At 38.9% G+C, this 19,812-nt stretch overlaps 2 protein-coding genes across 4 annotated transcripts; one reads left to right on the forward strand and one right to left on the reverse strand.

The window, feature by feature from the left end:
- The first annotated feature begins 15 nt into the window (after window positions 1–15).
- Window positions 16–4,618, forward strand: golt1bb (golgi transport 1Bb). 2 transcript variants are annotated; one of them, XM_079412553.1, is made up of 5 exons: window positions 16–290; window positions 756–847; window positions 970–1,148; window positions 3,630–3,711; window positions 3,807–4,618. In XM_079412553.1, the coding sequence occupies exons 1-5, from the start codon at window positions 266–268 to the stop codon at window positions 3,843–3,845; spliced, it is 417 nt and encodes a 138-aa protein (XP_079268679.1). In that variant the 5' UTR covers window positions 16–265; the 3' UTR covers window positions 3,846–4,618. The 2 variants fall into 2 exon arrangements, with proteins under 2 accessions (XP_079268679.1, XP_079268678.1); XM_079412552.1 differs by having other exon boundaries at window positions 164–290; window positions 3,630–3,896.
- ldhbb (lactate dehydrogenase Bb) lies at window positions 4,318–18,832 on the reverse strand. 2 transcript variants are annotated; one of them, XM_079412551.1, is made up of 8 exons: window positions 18,763–18,832; window positions 17,514–17,650; window positions 16,279–16,396; window positions 13,735–13,908; window positions 13,489–13,662; window positions 7,375–7,492; window positions 6,969–7,092; window positions 4,318–5,751 (listed from the first exon to the last, which is right to left on the reverse strand). In XM_079412551.1, the coding sequence occupies exons 1-8, from the start codon at window positions 18,815–18,817 to the stop codon at window positions 5,584–5,586; spliced, it is 1,068 nt and encodes a 355-aa protein (XP_079268677.1). In that variant the 5' UTR covers window positions 18,818–18,832; the 3' UTR covers window positions 4,318–5,583. The 2 variants fall into 2 exon arrangements, with proteins under 2 accessions (XP_079268677.1, XP_079268676.1); XM_079412550.1 differs by lacking the exon at window positions 18,763–18,832 and adding an exon at window positions 18,556–18,662.
- Window positions 18,833–19,812: the final 980 nt, after the last annotated feature.

Genomic DNA, 19,812 nt, shown 5'->3' on the forward strand with positions numbered 1-19,812 from the left:
ACCATCAAAAACGACTACGTTCATTCAAACTAATAAACTTAGTAAGCATTTGCGTGGGAGTAGCATGATTGCGAGAGGAAGTAGTAATAATAAAATAGATTTTAAATAAAAATAAAGGGAAAATAATAACAATAATAAACAGTATCTGAATATTTCGCAGCGCGTTCCGGCGTCAGTTCGGTCGTTTCGTATCGCTACGTGTTTCCGGTGTCGTGGCGATCACACACAGAACAGATTTACTCAACAGCTGATAAACAACACAAACATGATTTCGTTAACGGACTCACAGAGTAAGTAAATTTTACAGTATCTCTGCCCAGCATTAATGTTGTTAGTTTAGATAGAAATGTTTAAAATACTGCTTTAAAGCTGAGAATGTTGTGGAAGTGATGAATGGGAATGAATGAGATCAGTACTATAGTAAACTTGAGTTGTGATACCATGTTAATACCATCACCAGTATAGTAATGTACTCTGATCAGTACTATAGTATATAAATATGGTGATCATTTGATTATATATCATTAGTACAACCATCTTATCTATCTATCTATGAGATATTATTCTTTGGAGTACTATGTAAATACCCTGGTATATGGTAATCATATGGTGCCTATTATTATTTAATCTTTCAAATCATTAGAAAGAAGAAAAGCCTAAAACAATTGCAAAGTTGTACATGTGTACTATATTAAATATGCCACTCTGTATTTATAAAGCAGTACTAATAAATGCTGTTGTTGTGTTTTTAACAGAGATTGGGATGGGGCTGACGGGCTTCGGTGTGTTTTTCCTCTTCTTTGGAATGATTCTGTTCTTTGATAAAGCGCTCTTGGCCATAGGAAATGTAAGTGTGTGCTTTAACACAGAAACAAAGTTGTTTGAATGGAGTGTAATATGAACGCTCAGGTGGGTTAGAGAATCAAAGTGCTGCTTGAACTGAAGCTAAATGTCTTTTTGTGTTTGCAGATCTTGTTTGTCGTAGGTCTCTCATTTGTTATCGGACTGGAACGGACGTTCAGGTTCTTCTTCCAGCGGCATAAAATGAAAGCCACCGGTTTCTTTCTGGGAGGTGTTTTCGTGGTGCTCATCGGATGGCCGATTATAGGTGTCGTCCTGGAAGTCTATGGATTTTTCCTGCTTTTCCGGTGAGTTGTTTTGTTTTGTCACCCTGGCAAGATGTTTAGGGTGGTTTTGCACTACCATACAAGGGTTTATTTTGCTTAAAGTTACTCTATGTAATTTTTTTACCCCCAAAATTAATGCAATTTAATAATGAGCGAGCACACCATCTTCTGAAGTCGTGTTTTTGCCTTACCCTAAATACAGGGTTCCTACACGGTCTGGAAAATTATGGAAAAAACAAAGCAGAGTATGAAAAAATATTTGCATTTCCAGACTTTTGCCCCTATTTAGTTTTTAGTTTTTTTATAATAGAAATTTAAGAATGATGCGTGTTTTCATGGCAGCTGTCAAACACAAGGTGCACTTTTTCATTATGCAAAATGTTTTGCGTTTTCTTTTCACAATATTCTTAGCACCGTATTAAATAGCCTCAAGGACCTTTGCAAAAATAAAAAATATACAGACTTTTATGTGCGCACGAGAAACCATTAAACTCTGCATATAGGACAATGCACACTGAGCCACCTATTGTGCCATCAGCCCATTTAGCGATGTGGACAGAGTATGCATTAAAAAGACCTTGAAATATGACATACTGCCCTAACGAAAGCCAAATTTTGAACACTGTTTTTACAATACTAGTCTTTTTTTATAGACCTTTGAACTTGGCAAATAGGACAATGCACACATATTGCCGTATTATGCCATCAGCCCATTTTATGGCTTTTCCGCCGCTGCAAAAGATGTTAAATTGGACATTAGGCCTTGATATTAGAGGTACTACCATAAGGACAGCCAAATTTTGAGCAAGTAGATCACTATTAATTCATATGCATCCATGCTCTCACTTTATTTGTAGTAAGATGCCAGTGATCCACAAAGGAAAGAGGTTATATAAAATATAAATTCTGATGCATAAGCATGTAAAAGAAATTCCCATGCACAGTTTCTCGAGGGCATTTTTGTGTGCATGTCTGTATTTTTTAAAATTATTATTATTTAATTAAATAAATTAAATGTGTATGTTGTCACTTAGAGAATGAATTAATGAAAAAAAATTAAAATATTTACAGATGACTGTATTATACACCAAATATAAAGCTGAAAATAGTGCTGTATGTTAAATATGGTCCGAAAATCTACTGAGAGATTTGCAAATCTGAGTCTGGAAAAGATATGAATTGTGTAGGAACCCTGTTCAATAACAATGGTGGACCTATAATAAATATTATTACAGAGTTGTCGGGATGGATTTCCCGGGAAACTGCATGCATGAATCGCCTGTGCGTGCTTGCCTTATATCCACAAGTAGATAGAAACCACAACAAATGAACCTGGAACTGAAGAGTTTGCAAGCAAAAACAGAAAACAATGAACCTGTAATAAAACATGAATCAGCATAGTTTGCTTAGTGTCAAATTAACCAGTGACTGGCCTATTTGTCTAGCCTTGCGGAGTTGTTTAATATGAATAGCAATCATTGACTATATGTCCGTGTAATTGCCAAACAATTGATTTCAACAAGTCAAAACAACAATTGCATACAAGCCAGTGGTGTAGTGGAGGGTATACGCGGCGTATACCCACTTCTTTATCAGACGCATTCTGTATTCCCCTCTGATGTGCATCATTCAGTAGTGTCCTGCACTAGCCAAATCATGACAGTCCAGCATATGAGTAACTAATCCAATCACATGTGAATAAATGCAGATATTCCCTAAAAACATCCAGTAAAGACAGTGATGCGGTCAGGAACGAGACGTTAACACTCTCACGCAGTGTGTTTCATTTATAGGCTACTCGTGCAAAAAGTCCAAAACGGCCTCATAGAAGTACTAACTTAAGAGTCACCACGTGCAAGAATCCAGCTATTGCTGTAGCCAAAGCTATCTCTACTGTAGCTAAGCTGAATAAAAAGAAACGTGAAGACAGTAAACACATGATTGTGACAATATATGGTTTATGTGTGTTTTTCCAAGTCATTTCCAGGTAATAAAAACCACCCGATTGATCGAGTTTTAATGTTGTTAGTGACGTTTGCACTGATTAGGCAATCATCTGTAACAATCGATCAGATTCATCAGGTATCCACCTTATTTTTAACGAACGGATGCCATTTGTAACTTGACTGTGCGAGACTTCCGGTGTCATTCGCTTTCATTTATTTTAGCTGTACAAAAACAGTGCGTTAAGATGCTTGATATGGCAATCTAGTATTTGTTATATAATTTTAACGCATTATCATAATCATAAACACACTGGTTTGTTGCGCAAATAGATTTACCTTTTCATGCACTTTATTTTTCTAGTTATTTACCTTGCGGCTTATGAACATTTACTGAAAATAGCAGAGCCAAAGCACAACTCGCGTATTAACTAAAACAATGTTCCCCCGCAGTAACTTGTAATTGTTTGCTTGAGCCACTAGTAGGACTAAAGTTACATAGCAGAGCTTTAATATTACTATATATATATATATAAATGTGTTGTCCATCTGTTTTCAGGGGCTTTTTCCCAGTAGCGGTTGGCTTCATTAGGCGGGTGCCTATACTTGGCTCTTTACTAAACCTTCCTGGTATCAGTGGGGTAAGTCAACCACAGTTTGGTATCTTGTGCTTGCGTAAGTGACACTTACAATCCTGTCACATGACTACAATAATGTTCTTCTGTTTCTGTTTTAGTTAGTGGATAAAGTCGGTGAGAGCAACACCATGGTATAACGGTCAACGGTTAAGTATTTTCTTTTAGTTTTCTATGAGTGGCTCATATTTATATTTGTCATAATAGTGCATCTGGTTTGGCGTTCAAGTGTTTTTTTCTTGGACTGATGACCAAACCAAATCAGACGCTGTTTTTGTTACTGCATCACTCGTCTCCCTTCAGGGGGCAACACTGAACCCCTAAATGACCACAAGATGGGCAGATGACAAGCTTCCTTTGAACAAACCATAACTGAAAGGAATCACTGTGTTCTGAAGCCGTTACTGTTTTTTTATTGTGCTTTTATGTGCCAACTGTTCTGTTTTGCTCTTTTTATTTGTTTAAATCTATTTGGGACTTTTTCCACGAGCGCCACCTTGTGGAGCGGAGACTGTTTCATCTCTTCGTGCTCACGAGGAAAATTATGCCACATGCTGTTTTTATACATGACTGACTTAAGTATTTGTAAATACTTCAAATGTGAGACTAATGTACATTTTTACCAACAAAGATCCTGTTTAATAAATGGATTATATCCTTGACAGGTTTACTTGTCTGGTGTTAAACTGTGATAGACATCACATTTAAAGCCTTTTATCAGCGCTCCGTGCAGATATTACACAAAGATTGTATATATTGCTAGCATGTGGTTTACATTTTGCATTTTCATTCAACATTTAGTGAGTACATTGATAGTTCCTGTAACCAACAGTCTGAAGTGTAACAATCAAATGTTTGGACACACATTCTTTGACTTTTTTTCATATTTACTGATCAAAACATGACACAAATGAAGATTCCTGATCATTCTGGACTTTCATGAGGTGCATCATGGGATGCTTTACACTTGAGCGTGTAATATAAATGCTTGATTGCAATTGGCTCCAATGCATTTCCATTTTGAATCAAAAAATTTTCGTTTTTCAAGTTAATTTATATGTTGGCACAATTTCCATTTTTTGGATCGAAAGGTTTTTAAGATCACAAATCATCCATTCAGTCAAGTGTGTCCAAACTTAGTGTATTTGATATATTTCACCATCAGACACAAGATCTGTTTTCACACAAAGTGCTAATCTGACAGTCATCTGTTTCTATATTTCCTGATTGTTTTAAAGAAACGGTTCACCCGAAAATGAAAATTTGCTGATTTTCTCAGGTCATCCAAGATGTAGAAGAGTTTGTTTCTTCATCAGATTTGGAGAAATGTAGCATTGCATTACTTGCTCTGCAGTGAATGGGTGCCGTCAGAATGAGAGTCCAAACAGCTGATAAAAACATCACAATAATCCACACCACTCCAGTCCATCAGTTAACATCTTGTGAAGTGAAAAGCTGAATGTTTTTAAGAAACGAATCCATCATTAAGACTTATAATCACTGTATTTCTTGTGGATTATTGTGATGTTTTTATCAGCTGTTTAGACTCTCATTCTGACGGCACCCATTCACATCCATTGGTGAGCAAGTGATGCAATGCTACATTTCTCCAAATCTGATGAAGAAACAAACTCATCTACATCTTGGATGACCTGAGGGTGAGTAAATATTCAGCAAATTGCACTTTTTGGTGAACTACTCCTTTGCATACATAAATTCAAACCCCTAAATTGTTTGAAAGATGATTTCAAGAACATAATACAACTAGGATATTAAAAGAAAAATCTTAGGCAAGATTGATCTGCTCATGTATATATTATCATGGCAGCAATCAAACATTCAAAGCTGTGAATAATAGCCATTGGTTGTGAGTCAGCGTTACAGGTCTTTCAGGTCTTTCTGGATGTGCCACAGCATGTCTGCGCTCTTCTTCAGCTGCGAGACCTCGTCGCTGGTCAGGCTCATGTTAACCACACTGCCCACTCCAGCGCTGTTCAACACGCACGGCAGGCTCAGGTACACTTCGTCACTGATGCCGTACATACCCTGAAACAAATGCAATACATTAGCATTTTCATCATCATCATTCCAGGGCTGTAAGTGTGGACTATAATTGTGATGCATTTCAGAATTGTGTTAGTTTTACTGGAAAACCGATTATTGGCTATTTAATCTCTTTTCCTGTGCAAAAAGGATGGAAGTTATCAATATCTTACAATATCTGTTAATACATAAATTAACTTTCAAATTTAACCCACCATAAGCAATATTCACTACAGTAAAGCCTGTGACAACTAGCCCCAGTATCTGCTATTTATAAGCAATCATAATACCACAAACATAATATATCTACAAAATTTTCTATAATGGTCCATCTTTATTTTAACGTGATATATACATACACAACAGTTCAGAAGTTTGGGGTTGGTACAAATTGTTTTGTTTCTGCTTACTATGGCTGCATTTATAGGGTCATAAATAGAGTAAAAACAGTAAAATTGTGAAATATTATTACAACTTTTCTATTTGAATATATGTTCAAATGTAATTTATTTCTGTGATTAAATCTGAATTTTCAGCATCATTACTCCAGTCTTCAGTCACATGATCCTTCAGAAATCATTCTAATATACTGATTTACTCAAAACATTTCTTATTATACAGTTGTGCTGCATCATATTTTTTGAGAAACTATTTCTACTACTTTTGATCAATTTAATGCATCCTTGATAAAACAAAATTATTGATTTCTTTAAGAAAAGATGTAACTGACCCTAAATGTTTGAACAGTAGTGTATGTATCATATGTGTCCCTGGAGCACAAAACCAGTCATAAGTAGCAAAAGTAAATTGTATGGGTCAAAATTATCAATTTTTCTTTAAAAAAAAAAAATTAGTATATTAAGTAATCATCATGTTCCATGAAGATATTTTGTAAATTTCCTACTGTAAATATATAACAACTTTTATGAAAAAAAATTTATTAAAAAAATTTTTTTTTTTAAATTATTATTATTTTTTTTATTATTTTAAATTTTTGATTAGTAATATGAATTGCTAAGGACTTTATTTGGACAACTTTAAAGGAGATTTTCTCAATATTTTGACTTATTTGCACTCTCAGATTCCAGATTTTCAAATAGTTGTATCTCGGGCAAATATTGTCCTCCTAACAAACCTTACATCAATAGAAAGCTTATTTATTTAAAGCTGATTTTGTGGTCCAGGGTCACATATGTAGAGTAAAAGAGTCCTGTACTGACCTTCACCATGGTGGAAACGGGATGGACTCTGTTGAGGTTCTTCATGAGACTCTCTGTCAGGTCGGCCACACTCAGCCCGATGGCCCAGTTAGTGTAGCCTTTCAGTCGGATCACCTCATAGGCGCTGCGGTGAACACACGGTCATGGAAATATTTTATGGATATGTTCACTTCTAGCAGAATAGCGAAATGTTTATTTTTTTACACAAAAATGAATTCTAAACTGTTTATTTGTGAGATGATAATTACACCACACTGAATTAAGTACGTAAAATATAGTAATGTGATGTCACAATGTAGCATACTGTTTCAAATATTTATTGTTTGCAGGAAACCGTATAATATGCATTTTGGGTGAACTGATCTTAATGAAGAATGAGAACTAAAAGACTAACCCAATGACGTACCTGTCTACGACATTCTTGTGTGTTTCTTTCCAGTTCTCTCGGTCCGTGTCTTTGCCGATGTCTGGATTGAGTATCTGCAGACTGACCCCTGCCACATTTGTACCGCTCCAAACGGGAACTGCAATGTAAACACAGACACAGACCATGAGTGGTTGAACGATATGAAAATTTCTAAATTTGATGCCAACATTTGTTTTTATATATGGGTTTTTTTATTACAATTTACCTTATATTTATAGAAATCAAAAATAAAAACAGTTTTTTTTTTTTTTAATTAATCATATTAATTTAAAAAAATCATAATATTAATAAATGATTAATTATTTGCCTGAATATAATTTATGAATACATATGTAACTACATTAATAATATGATGAATATGAATAATTTAACATGCTATAAAATGATAATTTATATTAAATTATATTTACATAATTTAATTATACTTATATATTATAAAAATATTTTATACAATATTAAATGTATTTAATTCAATATTTAATAAGTTTACACTACATAGTTTATACAATCATATTCTTTATTTAAATAATTTATATTCATTTGAATAAATAATTAGTATTATTTTAGAAATACTCATGTTTTATTTTATTATATATATTCATTATAATTTTAATTATAGATCTAATATTTTTAATTTATTATTTACATTTTTTTTATAATTTATATTTATATCGTTTAATTATGCTTACCTTTACAAGAATTTATTCTATATTAAATGTAATAAAATTGTTTATTTTACACTATATAATTATATTATTTCTTAAAATAATTTATATTCATTGTAATGAATATGAATATTATTTTACAAATAATAATTATTATATTGTATTTTATAATATAATATTATTTAAATAATTTATATTTTCATAATACATCATTAAAATGTTTTATTCATAATTTATCTTTATATAATTTAATTATATCGAGGAGGAGTTCAAGGTTTTGCGTGCAAGAGAGGTGCTGCAGTTCCGGGAATCAACAGACCCAAAAGTCTCTGGGGCAGGAGTGGTAGTCAAGACTGGCAGGAAGTGGAGAGCAGAGGTGGCAGTGGAGCAGGCAGAGTCCCGTTTGCGCCATGGAGTCCTTGTGGGAACTGTGGCCAGAGGAAGGGCTGGACTAGGAGCCGTTGCAGCCCCCCGTTATGATAAAGCGCGGGGGAAGGAGCGGCGGCAACTGGTTCAGAAGGAAGTTAGAGCAGCTGTGGAGGAGGAGAGGACCAGCAGAGCGGTGGGGATGAGACAGCAAGGCGCATGGACTAGATGGGAGCAAGTTGTGGAGAGGAAGATCTCGTGGACTGACCTGTGGAGGGCAGAACCACACCGCATCAAGTTCCTGGTCCAGGCGGTCTATGATGTTCTTCCCAGCCCATCCAACCTGCACTGCTGGGGCTTGGCCGAGTCACCAGCATGCCCCCTCTGCCAGAAGAACAAGGGGACCCTGGAGCACGTATTGAGTTGTTGCCCAAAAGCTCTGGGGGAAGGCCGATACCGCTGGCGTCATGATCAGGTGCTCAAGACTATCGCAGAGAGCATCTCTAGTGCTGTTTCCATCTGCCAAAAATCCAGACCTAGGAAGCAAACCATCAGCTTCATTAGAGCCGGAGAAAAGCCAGGAACAAAGAAAGGAACATCAGGGTTTCTCCAAACTGCACAGGACTGGCAGCTATCAGTAGACCTGGGCAAGCAGCTCAAGTTCCCCCAGCATGTAGTTAAGACCTCACTCAGACCTGATATCATCCTGGTATCTGAGGCAACAAAAAATGTTGTCATGCTGGAGCTCACCGTGCCATGGGAGGAGCGAATGGAGGAGGCCTTTGAGCGGAAAAAGGGGAAATATCAGGACTTAGTCAGCGACTGCCACGAACAAGGCTGGAAGGCAAGGTGCTTGCCTGTAGAGGTAGGGTGCAGAGGCTTTGCTGGACAGTCCCTCTGCAGGGCATATACTGCACTCGGCATCACAGGCGAAAGGAGGAGAAGAGCTATCTGTAACAGCACAGAGGCAGCGGAGAAAGCCTCTAGGTGGCTCTGGATTAAGAGAGCGGAACCGTGGTTGAGCTGCCAGGGCACAAGCTGAGGCTTGATCAACCTCAGCTGGGTCGCCTGAGTGAGGGTGTCTGATGTTCGAGAGACCCGAAACACCCGATGACCTCAGGATACATCACTGATGATGTGCCCTGGTGCATCAGAAGATGTATCATCACAACTGTTAGACTGGAAAAACCAGTGACGACCAGGAACAGGCTGGTTGACAACCAGGAACAGGCAGGTGACAGCTGGAGAGACAGACGACAGCTCGGAAAGACGGCAACCGGGGCGGCACGGGTCAGCAACCCTAACCGCACCTCCTGTGAAGGAGGACCCAAAAAATAAGCTACGGAACAAACATATGAGATATACCCCCAGGGGAGCCCGAGAGGGGGGGAGAATGAGCACCCCAGCCGGACAGACACAAGTTTAACGAACAATAGCAATGGACAAACGTTGACGAGAAGAGAGTGTTTTTGTGGAAAGATCTGCAAAAATGAGAGAGGCCTAAAGATCCATCAAACAAAGATGAAATGTAAGGTGAGACTACAACCATCACAATGCTCAGGACTAGTGCCTGGTGAGACAGAGGAGGAGCAGGGCCCGGAAGCACCCCACAGAGCCCAGAGCCTCCAAGTGGTGCCGTTAGTCCCTCCAAGCAGGCCATCGGAGAAGAGAAGGATCAAGTGGCCTCAAGCCTCTAAAACATCAGAGTGGCAGAAGTTCGACGAGGATGTGGATGCAGTGCTAGAAACAACGGCCAAAGGGGATGTGGAGAGGAGACTGCAGGCTATGACAACTATCATAGTGAGTATGGCTGCGGAAAGGTTTGGAGTTGAGGAAGAAAGAGGAGCTAGGCAGCCCTACAGCATGAACCAGCGGGCGGTTAAAATCCACAACATTAGGACAGAGCTGAAAGCCTTGACCAAACAGTACAAGGTGGCAAGACAAGAGGAGCGGGCGCCATTGGTAGAGCTTCGTACTGTGCTCAGGAAGAGACTCCTTACCCTGCGCAGGGCGGAATACCACAGGAGGCGGCGCAGAGAAAGAGCTCAGAAACGCACTGCCTTCATCAGCAACCCATTCGGGTTCACCAAACAGCTCCTCGGACAGAGACGCAGCGGACGCTTAGCCTGTGCAAAGGAGGATGTCGAGCAACACCTTCAAAACACTTTCAGTGACGCCACCAGAGACCAAGACCTGGGACAGTGTGATACAGTGTTAAGACCACCAGAGCCAACGGTGGCATTTGACCAGAGGGAACCCCTCTTGAAAGAAGTTCAAGATGTGGTAAAGAGGGCAAGAACTGGGTCAGCACCAGGACCAAGTGGAACCACTTACAAGGTATACAAGCACTGTCCCAAGTTGCTACACCGGCTTTGGAGGATCCTAAAGGTCATCTGGAGAAGAGGAAAAGCAGCGCAACAGTGGCGGATTGCTGAGGGTGTGTGGATCCCTAAAGAGGAGGACGCTAAAGAGATCAGCCAGTTCAGAATCATCTCACTACTCAGTGTTGAGGGGAAGATCTTCTTCAGCATTGTGGCTAGGCGGCTGGCTGACTTCTTCCTTAAGAACGGGTACATCGACACCTCAGTTCAGAAAGGCGGCATTTCTGGTGTACCGGGGTGTTTAGAACACACAGGCGTGGTCAAGCAGCTCCTTAGAGAAGCAAGGGAGAACAAGGGAGATCTGGTGGTCCTCTGGTTAGATCTGGCCAATGCCTATGGCTCTATGCCCCACAAGCTGGTGTGGGAAACACTGGAGAGGCACCATGTTCCAGCTGCAGTCAGAGACCTCATTCTGGATTATTACAGCGAGTTCAGTCTGAGAGTCTCAGCAGGGTCAGTAACATCAGAGTGGCATAGATTGGAAGTTGGAATTATCACAGGCTGCACTATCTCGGTGATCCTGTTCGCACTAGCAATGAACATGTTGGTAAAATCTGCTGAACCAGAGTGTAGAGACCCCAAGTCCAGGTCCGGGATCCGCCAACCACCAATCCGTGCGTTCATGGACGACCTGACAGTAACCACTGAGTCAGTGCCTGGAGCCAGATGGATCTTGAGAGGCCTAGAGAGGCTGTTGGGATGGGCCAGGATGTCTTTTAAGCCAGCAAAGTCAAGATCCTTGGTCCTGAAGAAGGGCAGAGTGGTCGATAAGTTCCGGTTTTTGATCTCAGGAACACCGATCCCTACCATCTCCGAGAAGCCTGTGAAAAGCCTGGGGAGGTACTTTGACAGCAGCCTCAGGGACACAGCTTCAATAAAGAACACCTGTGAGGAGTTGGAGAAATGGCTGAAGAGTGTCGACAAAACAGGCCTACCCGGCAAATTCAAGGCGTGGATCTATCAGCACGGGATTCTGCCGAGGATACTGTGGCCACTGCTTCTCTATGAATTCCCGATCTCCACCATTACAGACCTGGAGAGGAGAGTCAGCCGCTACCTGAGGAGATGGTTGGGTCTACCGCGGAGCTTAAGCAACATCGCACTCTATGGAAACAGCTGCAAACTGACACTACCTCTGAAATCTATCGAGGAGGAGTTCAAGGTTTTGCGTGCAAGAGAGGTGCTGCAGTTCCGGGAATCAACAGACCCAAAAGTCTCTGGGGCAGGAGTGGTAGTCAAGACTGGCAGGAAGTGGAGAGCAGAGGTGGCAGTGGAGCAGGCAGAGTCCCGTTTGCGCCATGGAGTCCTTGTGGGAACTGTGGCCAGAGGAAGGGCTGGACTAGGAGCCGTTGCAGCCCCCCGTTATGATAAAGCGCGGGGGAAGGAGCGGCGGCAACTGGTTCAGAAGGAAGTTAGAGCAGCTGTGGAGGAGGAGAGGACCAGCAGAGCGGTGGGGATGAGACAGCAAGGCGCATGGACTAGATGGGAGCAAGTTGTGGAGAGGAAGATCTCGTGGACTGACCTGTGGAGGGCAGAACCACACCGCATCAAGTTCCTGGTCCAGGCGGTCTATGATGTTCTTCCCAGCCCATCCAACCTGCACTGCTGGGGCTTGGCCGAGTCACCAGCATGCCCCCTCTGCCAGAAGAACAAGGGGACCCTGGAGCACGTATTGAGTTGTTGCCCAAAAGCTCTGGGGGAAGGCCGATACCGCTGGCGTCATGATCAGGTGCTCAAGACTATCGCAGAGAGCATCTCTAGTGCTGTTTCCATCTGCCAAAAATCCAGACCTAGGAAGCAAACCATCAGCTTCATTAGAGCCGGAGAAAAGCCAGGAACAAAGAAAGGAACATCAGGGTTTCTCCAAACTGCACAGGACTGGCAGCTATCAGTAGACCTGGGCAAGCAGCTCAAGTTCCCCCAGCATGTAGTTAAGACCTCACTCAGACCTGATATCATCCTGGTATCTGAGGCAACAAAAAATGTTGTCATGCTGGAGCTCACCGTGCCATGGGAGGAGCGAATGGAGGAGGCCTTTGAGCGGAAAAAGGGGAAATATCAGGACTTAGTCAGCGACTGCCACGAACAAGGCTGGAAGGCAAGGTGCTTGCCTGTAGAGGTAGGGTGCAGAGGCTTTGCTGGACAGTCCCTCTGCAGGGCATATACTGCACTCGGCATCACAGGCGAAAGGAGGAGAAGAGCTATCTGTAACAGCACAGAGGCAGCGGAGAAAGCCTCTAGGTGGCTCTGGATTAAGAGAGCGGAACCGTGGTTGAGCTGCCAGGGCACAAGCTGAGGCTTGATCAACCTCAGCTGGGTCGCCTGAGTGAGGGTGTCTGATGTTCGAGAGACCCGAAACACCCGATGACCTCAGGATACATCACTGATGATGTGCCCTGGTGCATCAGAAGATGTATCATCACAACAAAAAATTCATACTATTGATTTATTTAGTTTATTTAAATGATTTAATAATAAATTTGAATGATTATTTTACAAATAATTATTTATGATGGTTTTATTATGTATTACATTGATTTAAATAATTAATATTTTAATACAACACAATATTTAAAACTATTTTAATTATATTTCTCATGTATTATTTTAAATACATTTCATAATTAATTATTTATTTGTAAGTTATATTACATTATATATATTTGTCTGGCTTGTCTCACCGCTGGAGTCGCCATGTTCTCCCAGAATCCATCCGTTGAAGCTGCTGGGATGGATGCCCAACCTCTCGGCCATCAGGTACCGGAAGCGAGCCGAGTCCAGGTTGGTCCCGCTGCCGATGACACGGTGCTTGGGCAGGCCGCTCAGCTTCCAGGTCACATATGTCAAAACGTCCACTGCGTGGGCAGAAAAACTGTGTTATAAGCAAATAAAAGTTGAAACGTATGGTACTGTGTGTTTATGGGAACCTGGGTTGGACACGACGACGAGGATGCAGTTGGGACTGTATCTGACGATCTGCGGGATGATGTGTTTGAAGATGTTGACATTTCTCTGCACCAGATTCAGTCTGCTCTCGCCCTCCTGCTGACGCACGCCTGCCGTCACCACCACGATACGAGAGTTAGCCGTCACAGAGTAATCTACAGGACAAAACCAGACGTTCATGAGGTTCAAACCACCGAGAAATCGCTCAAAACTAGCAGGGTGTGTATTACGCAGTGAGCTTCGGGTTGGCCCCCTTCCTGATTTTTTATTTTTTTGCAAGTTTGTCACACTTTAATGTTTCAGATCATCAAACAAATTTAAATATTAATCAAAGATAACACAAGTAAACACAACATGCAGTTTTTAAAATAACATTGGAGGGTTTTCGAGCATGAACCGCCTTTTTAAGGTCATGCCACAGCATCTCAATAGGATTCAGGTCAGGACTTTGACTAGGCCACTCCAAAGTCTTCATTTTGTTTTTCTTCAGCCATTCAGAGGTGGATTTGCTGGTGTGTTTTGGATCATTGTCCTGCTGCAGAACCCAAATTCGCTTCAGCTTGAGGTCACGAACAGATGGCCGGACAATGTCCTTCAGGATTTTGTGGTAGACAGCTGAATTCATGGCTCCATTTATCACAGCAAGTCTTCCAGGTCCTGAAGCAGCAAAACAGCCCCAGACCATCACACTACCACCACCATATTTTACTGTTGCTATGATGTTCTTTTTCTGAAATGCTGTGTTACTTTTACGCCAGATGTAATGGGACACACACCTTCCAAAAAGTTAAACTTTTGTCTCGTCAGTCCACAGAGTATTTTCCCAAAAGTCTTGGGGATCATCAAGATGTTTTCTGGCAAAACTGAGACGAGCCTTTATGTTCTTTTTGCTCAGCAGCGGTTTTCGTCTTGGAGCTCTGCCATGCAGGCCATTTGTGCCCAGTCTCTTTCTTATGGTGGAGTCATGAACACTGACCTTAACTGAGACGAGTGAGGCCTGCAGTTCTTTAGATGTTGTTGTGGGGTCTTTTTCACACAGGGCCATGTGGGTTTGGATTTTGTTTTCCCTTCATTTAAAAACTGCATGTTGTGTTTACTTGTGTTATCTTTGATTAATATTTAAATTAGTTTGATGATCTGAAACATTAACACTTTTTCACACCACTGTATGTATATTCATATAATTTATATTATACATAAATATATTTAATATATAAATGTAAAATGTTTTTTTTTTATGTATACATAATATACACAGAACACACACTATGTAAACAAACACTTTTATTTTGGATGTGATTAATCGTTTGACAGCACTAATTTTAAAATGATCATTGTGTTAATTTAGAAAAACACTAAATAGATATTACAAAAAAAGTAGCTTTAGAAGGAAATATATTAATTCAACATACAAAAATACAAATAAATACTGAAATATGAAAGGATTTTAAAAAAAGAAACAATACTCTAAATATAAAACTAAAGGCGCCAGTAGGTGGCAGCAAATCACTGTCTTTATAAGTGAGTCATTCATTCAATCGATTCGTTCAAACGGCTGATTCATTTAGAAACTAAGCAAGTTACTGCCTTTATGAATGGCTCACTGATTCATTGATTCACTCGATTTGTTTAAAATGTGGATTCATTAATGAAACACCACTCTGGGTTAATCAGAGACGCACAACAATTTTCCTAGGGCTTTATTTTTGTTGACGAAATTACTGACGTGTCTAAAATGTAATTATTCGCACCTTTACCTTATATTCATTTTTAAGTAAAAACCTATTTCTTTCTTTCTATCAGCCAACAATAATTCTGAAAGAAAAGTTAAACACAGTACTTGTTATAATAACACATGCAACTTTTACGTGCACCTGACTGACAAAACCGCACACTTGAATTTCAGTATTGCTGTTAATGTTATGGTTATTTTAGAAAATAGTTTGTTCTGTAAATTCAGTTCAATGGCATTAAAGGGATAGTTCACCCAAAAATGAAAATTCTGTTATTAATTACTCATGTTCACAGGTTGGACACAGGTTGCGAACAAAAAGTATTCTCGTAGCTTAGCAAAACTGAAGTTGAGCCACTGATGTCACATGGACTGTTTTAACAATGTCCTTACTCCGTTTCTGGGTCTGGGAACATTACAGTTGCGTTGCTGTCTATGGGAGGGTCAGAGATCTCTCGGATTTCATCAAAAATATCTTAATATGTATTCAGAAGATGAACGATGTTCTTAACGGGTTTGAAACGACATGAGTGTGAGTAATTAATGACAGAATTTTAGGTGTTCTTGCTCCATCCAAGCAATTAATGCATGTCTATGAATGAGCGCTGATCTTAATATTCAGAAGTAAATCTCCATATTATGCATATGGGAACTATCTATCCGACTCCCCCTACATCTAGTTTTGATGTCCATCAGAGGGCATCAAGCCTCCTTTAGAGGGGTCAGACCCCCCAAACACCCCTCCCCCATAATTCGCACCCTGATAACGAGTCTTTGAGGAAGTGAGCGTTACCTTTGCCTGAGACGATCTTGGGCGTCTTTAGGAAGAGGCTTCCGTGCTGCAAGTCCATCATCTCGCCCTTGAGTTTGTCCTCCATGACGTCCACCAGCGCCAGCTCATCCGCCAGCTCCTGCAGCACCGGAGACAACATCACACCAAAAACTCTTCAGGGTTACATACTCATACTACACACAAGTATGTACTTCATTTTATGATAACATTTTAAAACAAAACTGCTTTTTTTTTTTTTGACAATAATAAATGTTAATAAATATTTATAAAAATTAATATAAATAATATGCAAAGAATAATCATTTAATAATAATATAACACTAATAATAATACCAAAAATAGAAACAATAGAAATACTACTAATAATAATAATAAATACTAAAACAATATGAATAACAATACTATTAATAATACTGATATGAAAGATAAATAAATAATAAAAAGTATGAAAACATAAATAATAATAATGAACATCAATATGAATACTAATAATAAATGAAACAATATAAATATAAATACTAATACTACTAATAATGAAACAATATAAAGACTAGAAATACTATTATAAATAATAATAATAATAACAACATGAAACCGAAATAATCATAAATAATAATATAAAAATAATACTAATACCACTAATAATAATAACAGTATGAAAACAATAATAATAATTATAATAATTAACACTACTGCTGAAAAAATTAATAATAAGAAGAAAAATAAATGAGAAATATAAAAAATAGAACAAAATATAATGAATAGAAATACTACTATAATAATAAAATAAAAATAAAATGATTACAACTGAAAACATGTTTTTCATAGAAGAGATGTATCAAAATCATAATCTATGTGAATATAAAAAAATATATATTTTTTTTTACATTTTTGCTTTGATTTTGGAAAAATGTGATTGTCACATTAGCGGCCAATGTAGGTTTTTCTCAAACTCATTTATTTAGTTGTTTTTCACCCCGTTGTTCTTCACCTTTAGTTTAGTTGGACAACGGGATCAAAGTCAAGCTCAAACAAACATGGCCTAAATCTACTGGAAAATGACCCACTGACTTACTGAAATCATCAGTATATGAGCAAAATGTTCATAACCTTGTGTACAATCAATAAATCAACAAGGAATTTGTCCAGGAATATGTTTGTGCTGCGGTCTCAAAGTCCGAAGCATGTGAGTACAGCCTGTCACGATCAATAATCGCATGACGAGCGCGTCTCACCCGCAGCAGAACGCTGACGGCGCAGGCCATGCCGACCTGCCCCACTCCCACCACCGTCACTTTGTTCCTCGGCGGCTCGAGCGGCCCGCTGAACAGAGGAGTGATGAGCTTCTGCAGAACCGATGCCATGCTCAACACTGCAGAGGAACACACACACCGTATGACATTCAACTCTTTAATATCTCATTTATTATAATATAATATAAAAATATGAACATTCAAAATAATCCCAGCAGTACTAAAATAACACTGCTATACTCTTACTGTAGCATTTTATAACTACTTTATTTCTCCTCAGGAATTATTGTTTTTTAATATATATATAATAATTAAATAAAATATTAATAATCTAATAATAAAACACACTGATATACACACACACACATGTGTGTTTTATAATTCTGATTATATTACTTATTTTATTTACATTTAATTTTACCAGACATGTTTGACAGCACTAATATATATATATATATACATGTGTGTATTATATATACATAATAAATATACACAGTACACACACATACATGTATATATTTAAGAAAAATATGCTACGTTTATATATTAAATATATTTATGATATAAAATATATGAATGTAAATATGTTCAACATATATGCTGTATGTGTATTTATATATACATAATTAATATACACACACACATATATATACTATGTAAACAAAACCTTTTATTTTGGATGTGATTAATCGTTTGACAGCACTTTATTTGTAAACTACAATATACTATACATTCTTAAAAACAAACAGCCATAGCTTCAAATTGGCGTACTGGGTTTTGAGTCTGATGAATATTTTTAAAGAATTTGAAAGGAAAATAAGAGGTTACTTTGTGGTGAAGCAAGCAAATCTCAACAGGATATGTTTTGTCCTGTTTCCAATGATTTACAACATCACCAAGCAACAATTCCCAAAACACTTCTCAAAGACAAAGACATCTCATAATTAAAAACACCATAACACATAAACAATCTCATAATATACAGAAATATAGCATGTGGCAATCAGACACAGTAGGATCTCACCTGCACACAGATGCTTCTCAGTCAATCACACAATAAGCATCAGAAGAAATCTGCTGTAATGCAGCGACCTGCTTCAGTTTATCTGCTGCTGCTGGTGTGTTTAGATCAAGGTCACTTACAGGACACTCCTCCAGACATGTGTCCTGTCCTACATACACTCAATCAAACATTTAATAAATCACCCGCACAAACCCGAGTCAGTCTTACCGTGTCTGTAGAGGCTTTGCGCTCCCAGGAAGAGATGCCACCATGAGACGAGCATGGCAGGCGGTTATAGTCGGCTATCCGGGGCAGTGCAGTGAATTATACCGAGTACAGTGCCATCAGTGCCAGCCTCCGTCTGCAGACAGACCGCTAATGAGGTTAGCCTACTGTAATCCGCTGCATCCGCTGCTCCTGCGCGCTACAACAGACGCTAAAACACGCGACGATGCTTCAAACGCGATTAAAACAAGTGCAATTAATAGCAATAGATGCTATAGCATTTTTTCTTAGCGAGAGATACTATTTACACCAAGTGCAAATAGCGTTAGATTTTATTTACACTATAAATAGCAGGATTTTCTGCTATTTATAATTGCAAATAGACGCAATTATCTGCACCTCAGTATACATTAAAACAGTATGCAGTAATTGCATATTGAGTGTAAATTATAGTAGCTATTTATTAAATGGATGCTGCCTTATTGGGACAGTAAGCCCTCCCTACACCTACACAGTAAAATAAAAAAATAAAAAATAAAAAAGTTGAGCCAACTCAAAATTTTAGTTCTCTCAACTTATTTTTGTAGGAGATTCTCAACTTCTTGTTGTATTAACTTGGTTAAAATTGCCTTAAAATTTTAAATTGGCTCAACTTTTTTTTTTTTTTTTTTTACTGTGTATGGTAACCCTACCCGATACTTCATTTTCAACTTTTCAATTATTTCCTTCATTTTTATTGAAAATAATTGCCTTTCCTATATGATATGATATGATATTTGAAAAGGGAGAAAAAAGTTAGCCAGAAGGTGGATTCGAACTCGGGTCGATCGCGTCATAAAGAGTAAAACACGCAAGCTGTGTCCGAAATCGCTCACTCGTTCCCTCATTCACTAATCCCTATATAGTGTATGTCAGTTGAGTGGACTATATCAGAAGGAGTGAACGAAATGAAGTGAACAGATTCGGACGGTGATATGTAGGCTACACTGTGCATGAGACTTGGCTGTTGCAAAAACATCTTCGTCACATATGTACTTTTATATTACATGTACC

This window comes from Barbus barbus (genome assembly GCF_936440315.1).
Source record: "Barbus barbus genome assembly, chromosome: 48".
Lineage (NCBI taxonomy): Eukaryota > Metazoa > Chordata > Actinopteri > Cypriniformes > Cyprinidae > Barbus > Barbus barbus.

Coding starts and splice junctions, on each gene's coding strand:
- golt1bb (XM_079412552.1), top strand. CDS start 266: ATGATTTCGTTAACGGACTCACAGA. Junction 291..755: donor TTCGTTAACGGACTCACAGA/GTAAGTAAATTT, acceptor TGTTTTTAACAG/AGATTGGGATGGGGCTGACG. Junction 848..969: donor CGCTCTTGGCCATAGGAAAT/GTAAGTGTGTGC, acceptor TTGTGTTTGCAG/ATCTTGTTTGTCGTAGGTCT.
- ldhbb (XM_079412551.1), bottom strand. CDS start 18,817: ATGCTCGTCTCATGGTGGCATCTCTTCCTGGGAGCGCAAAGCCTCTAC. Junction 16,397..17,513: donor CCGTCAGCGTTCTGCTGCGG/GTGAGACGCGCT, acceptor CCGGTGCTGCAG/GAGCTGGCGGATGAGCTGGC. Junction 13,909..16,278: donor CAAGATCGTCTCAGGCAAAG/GTAACGCTCACT, acceptor TTTGTCCTGTAG/ATTACTCTGTGACGGCTAAC.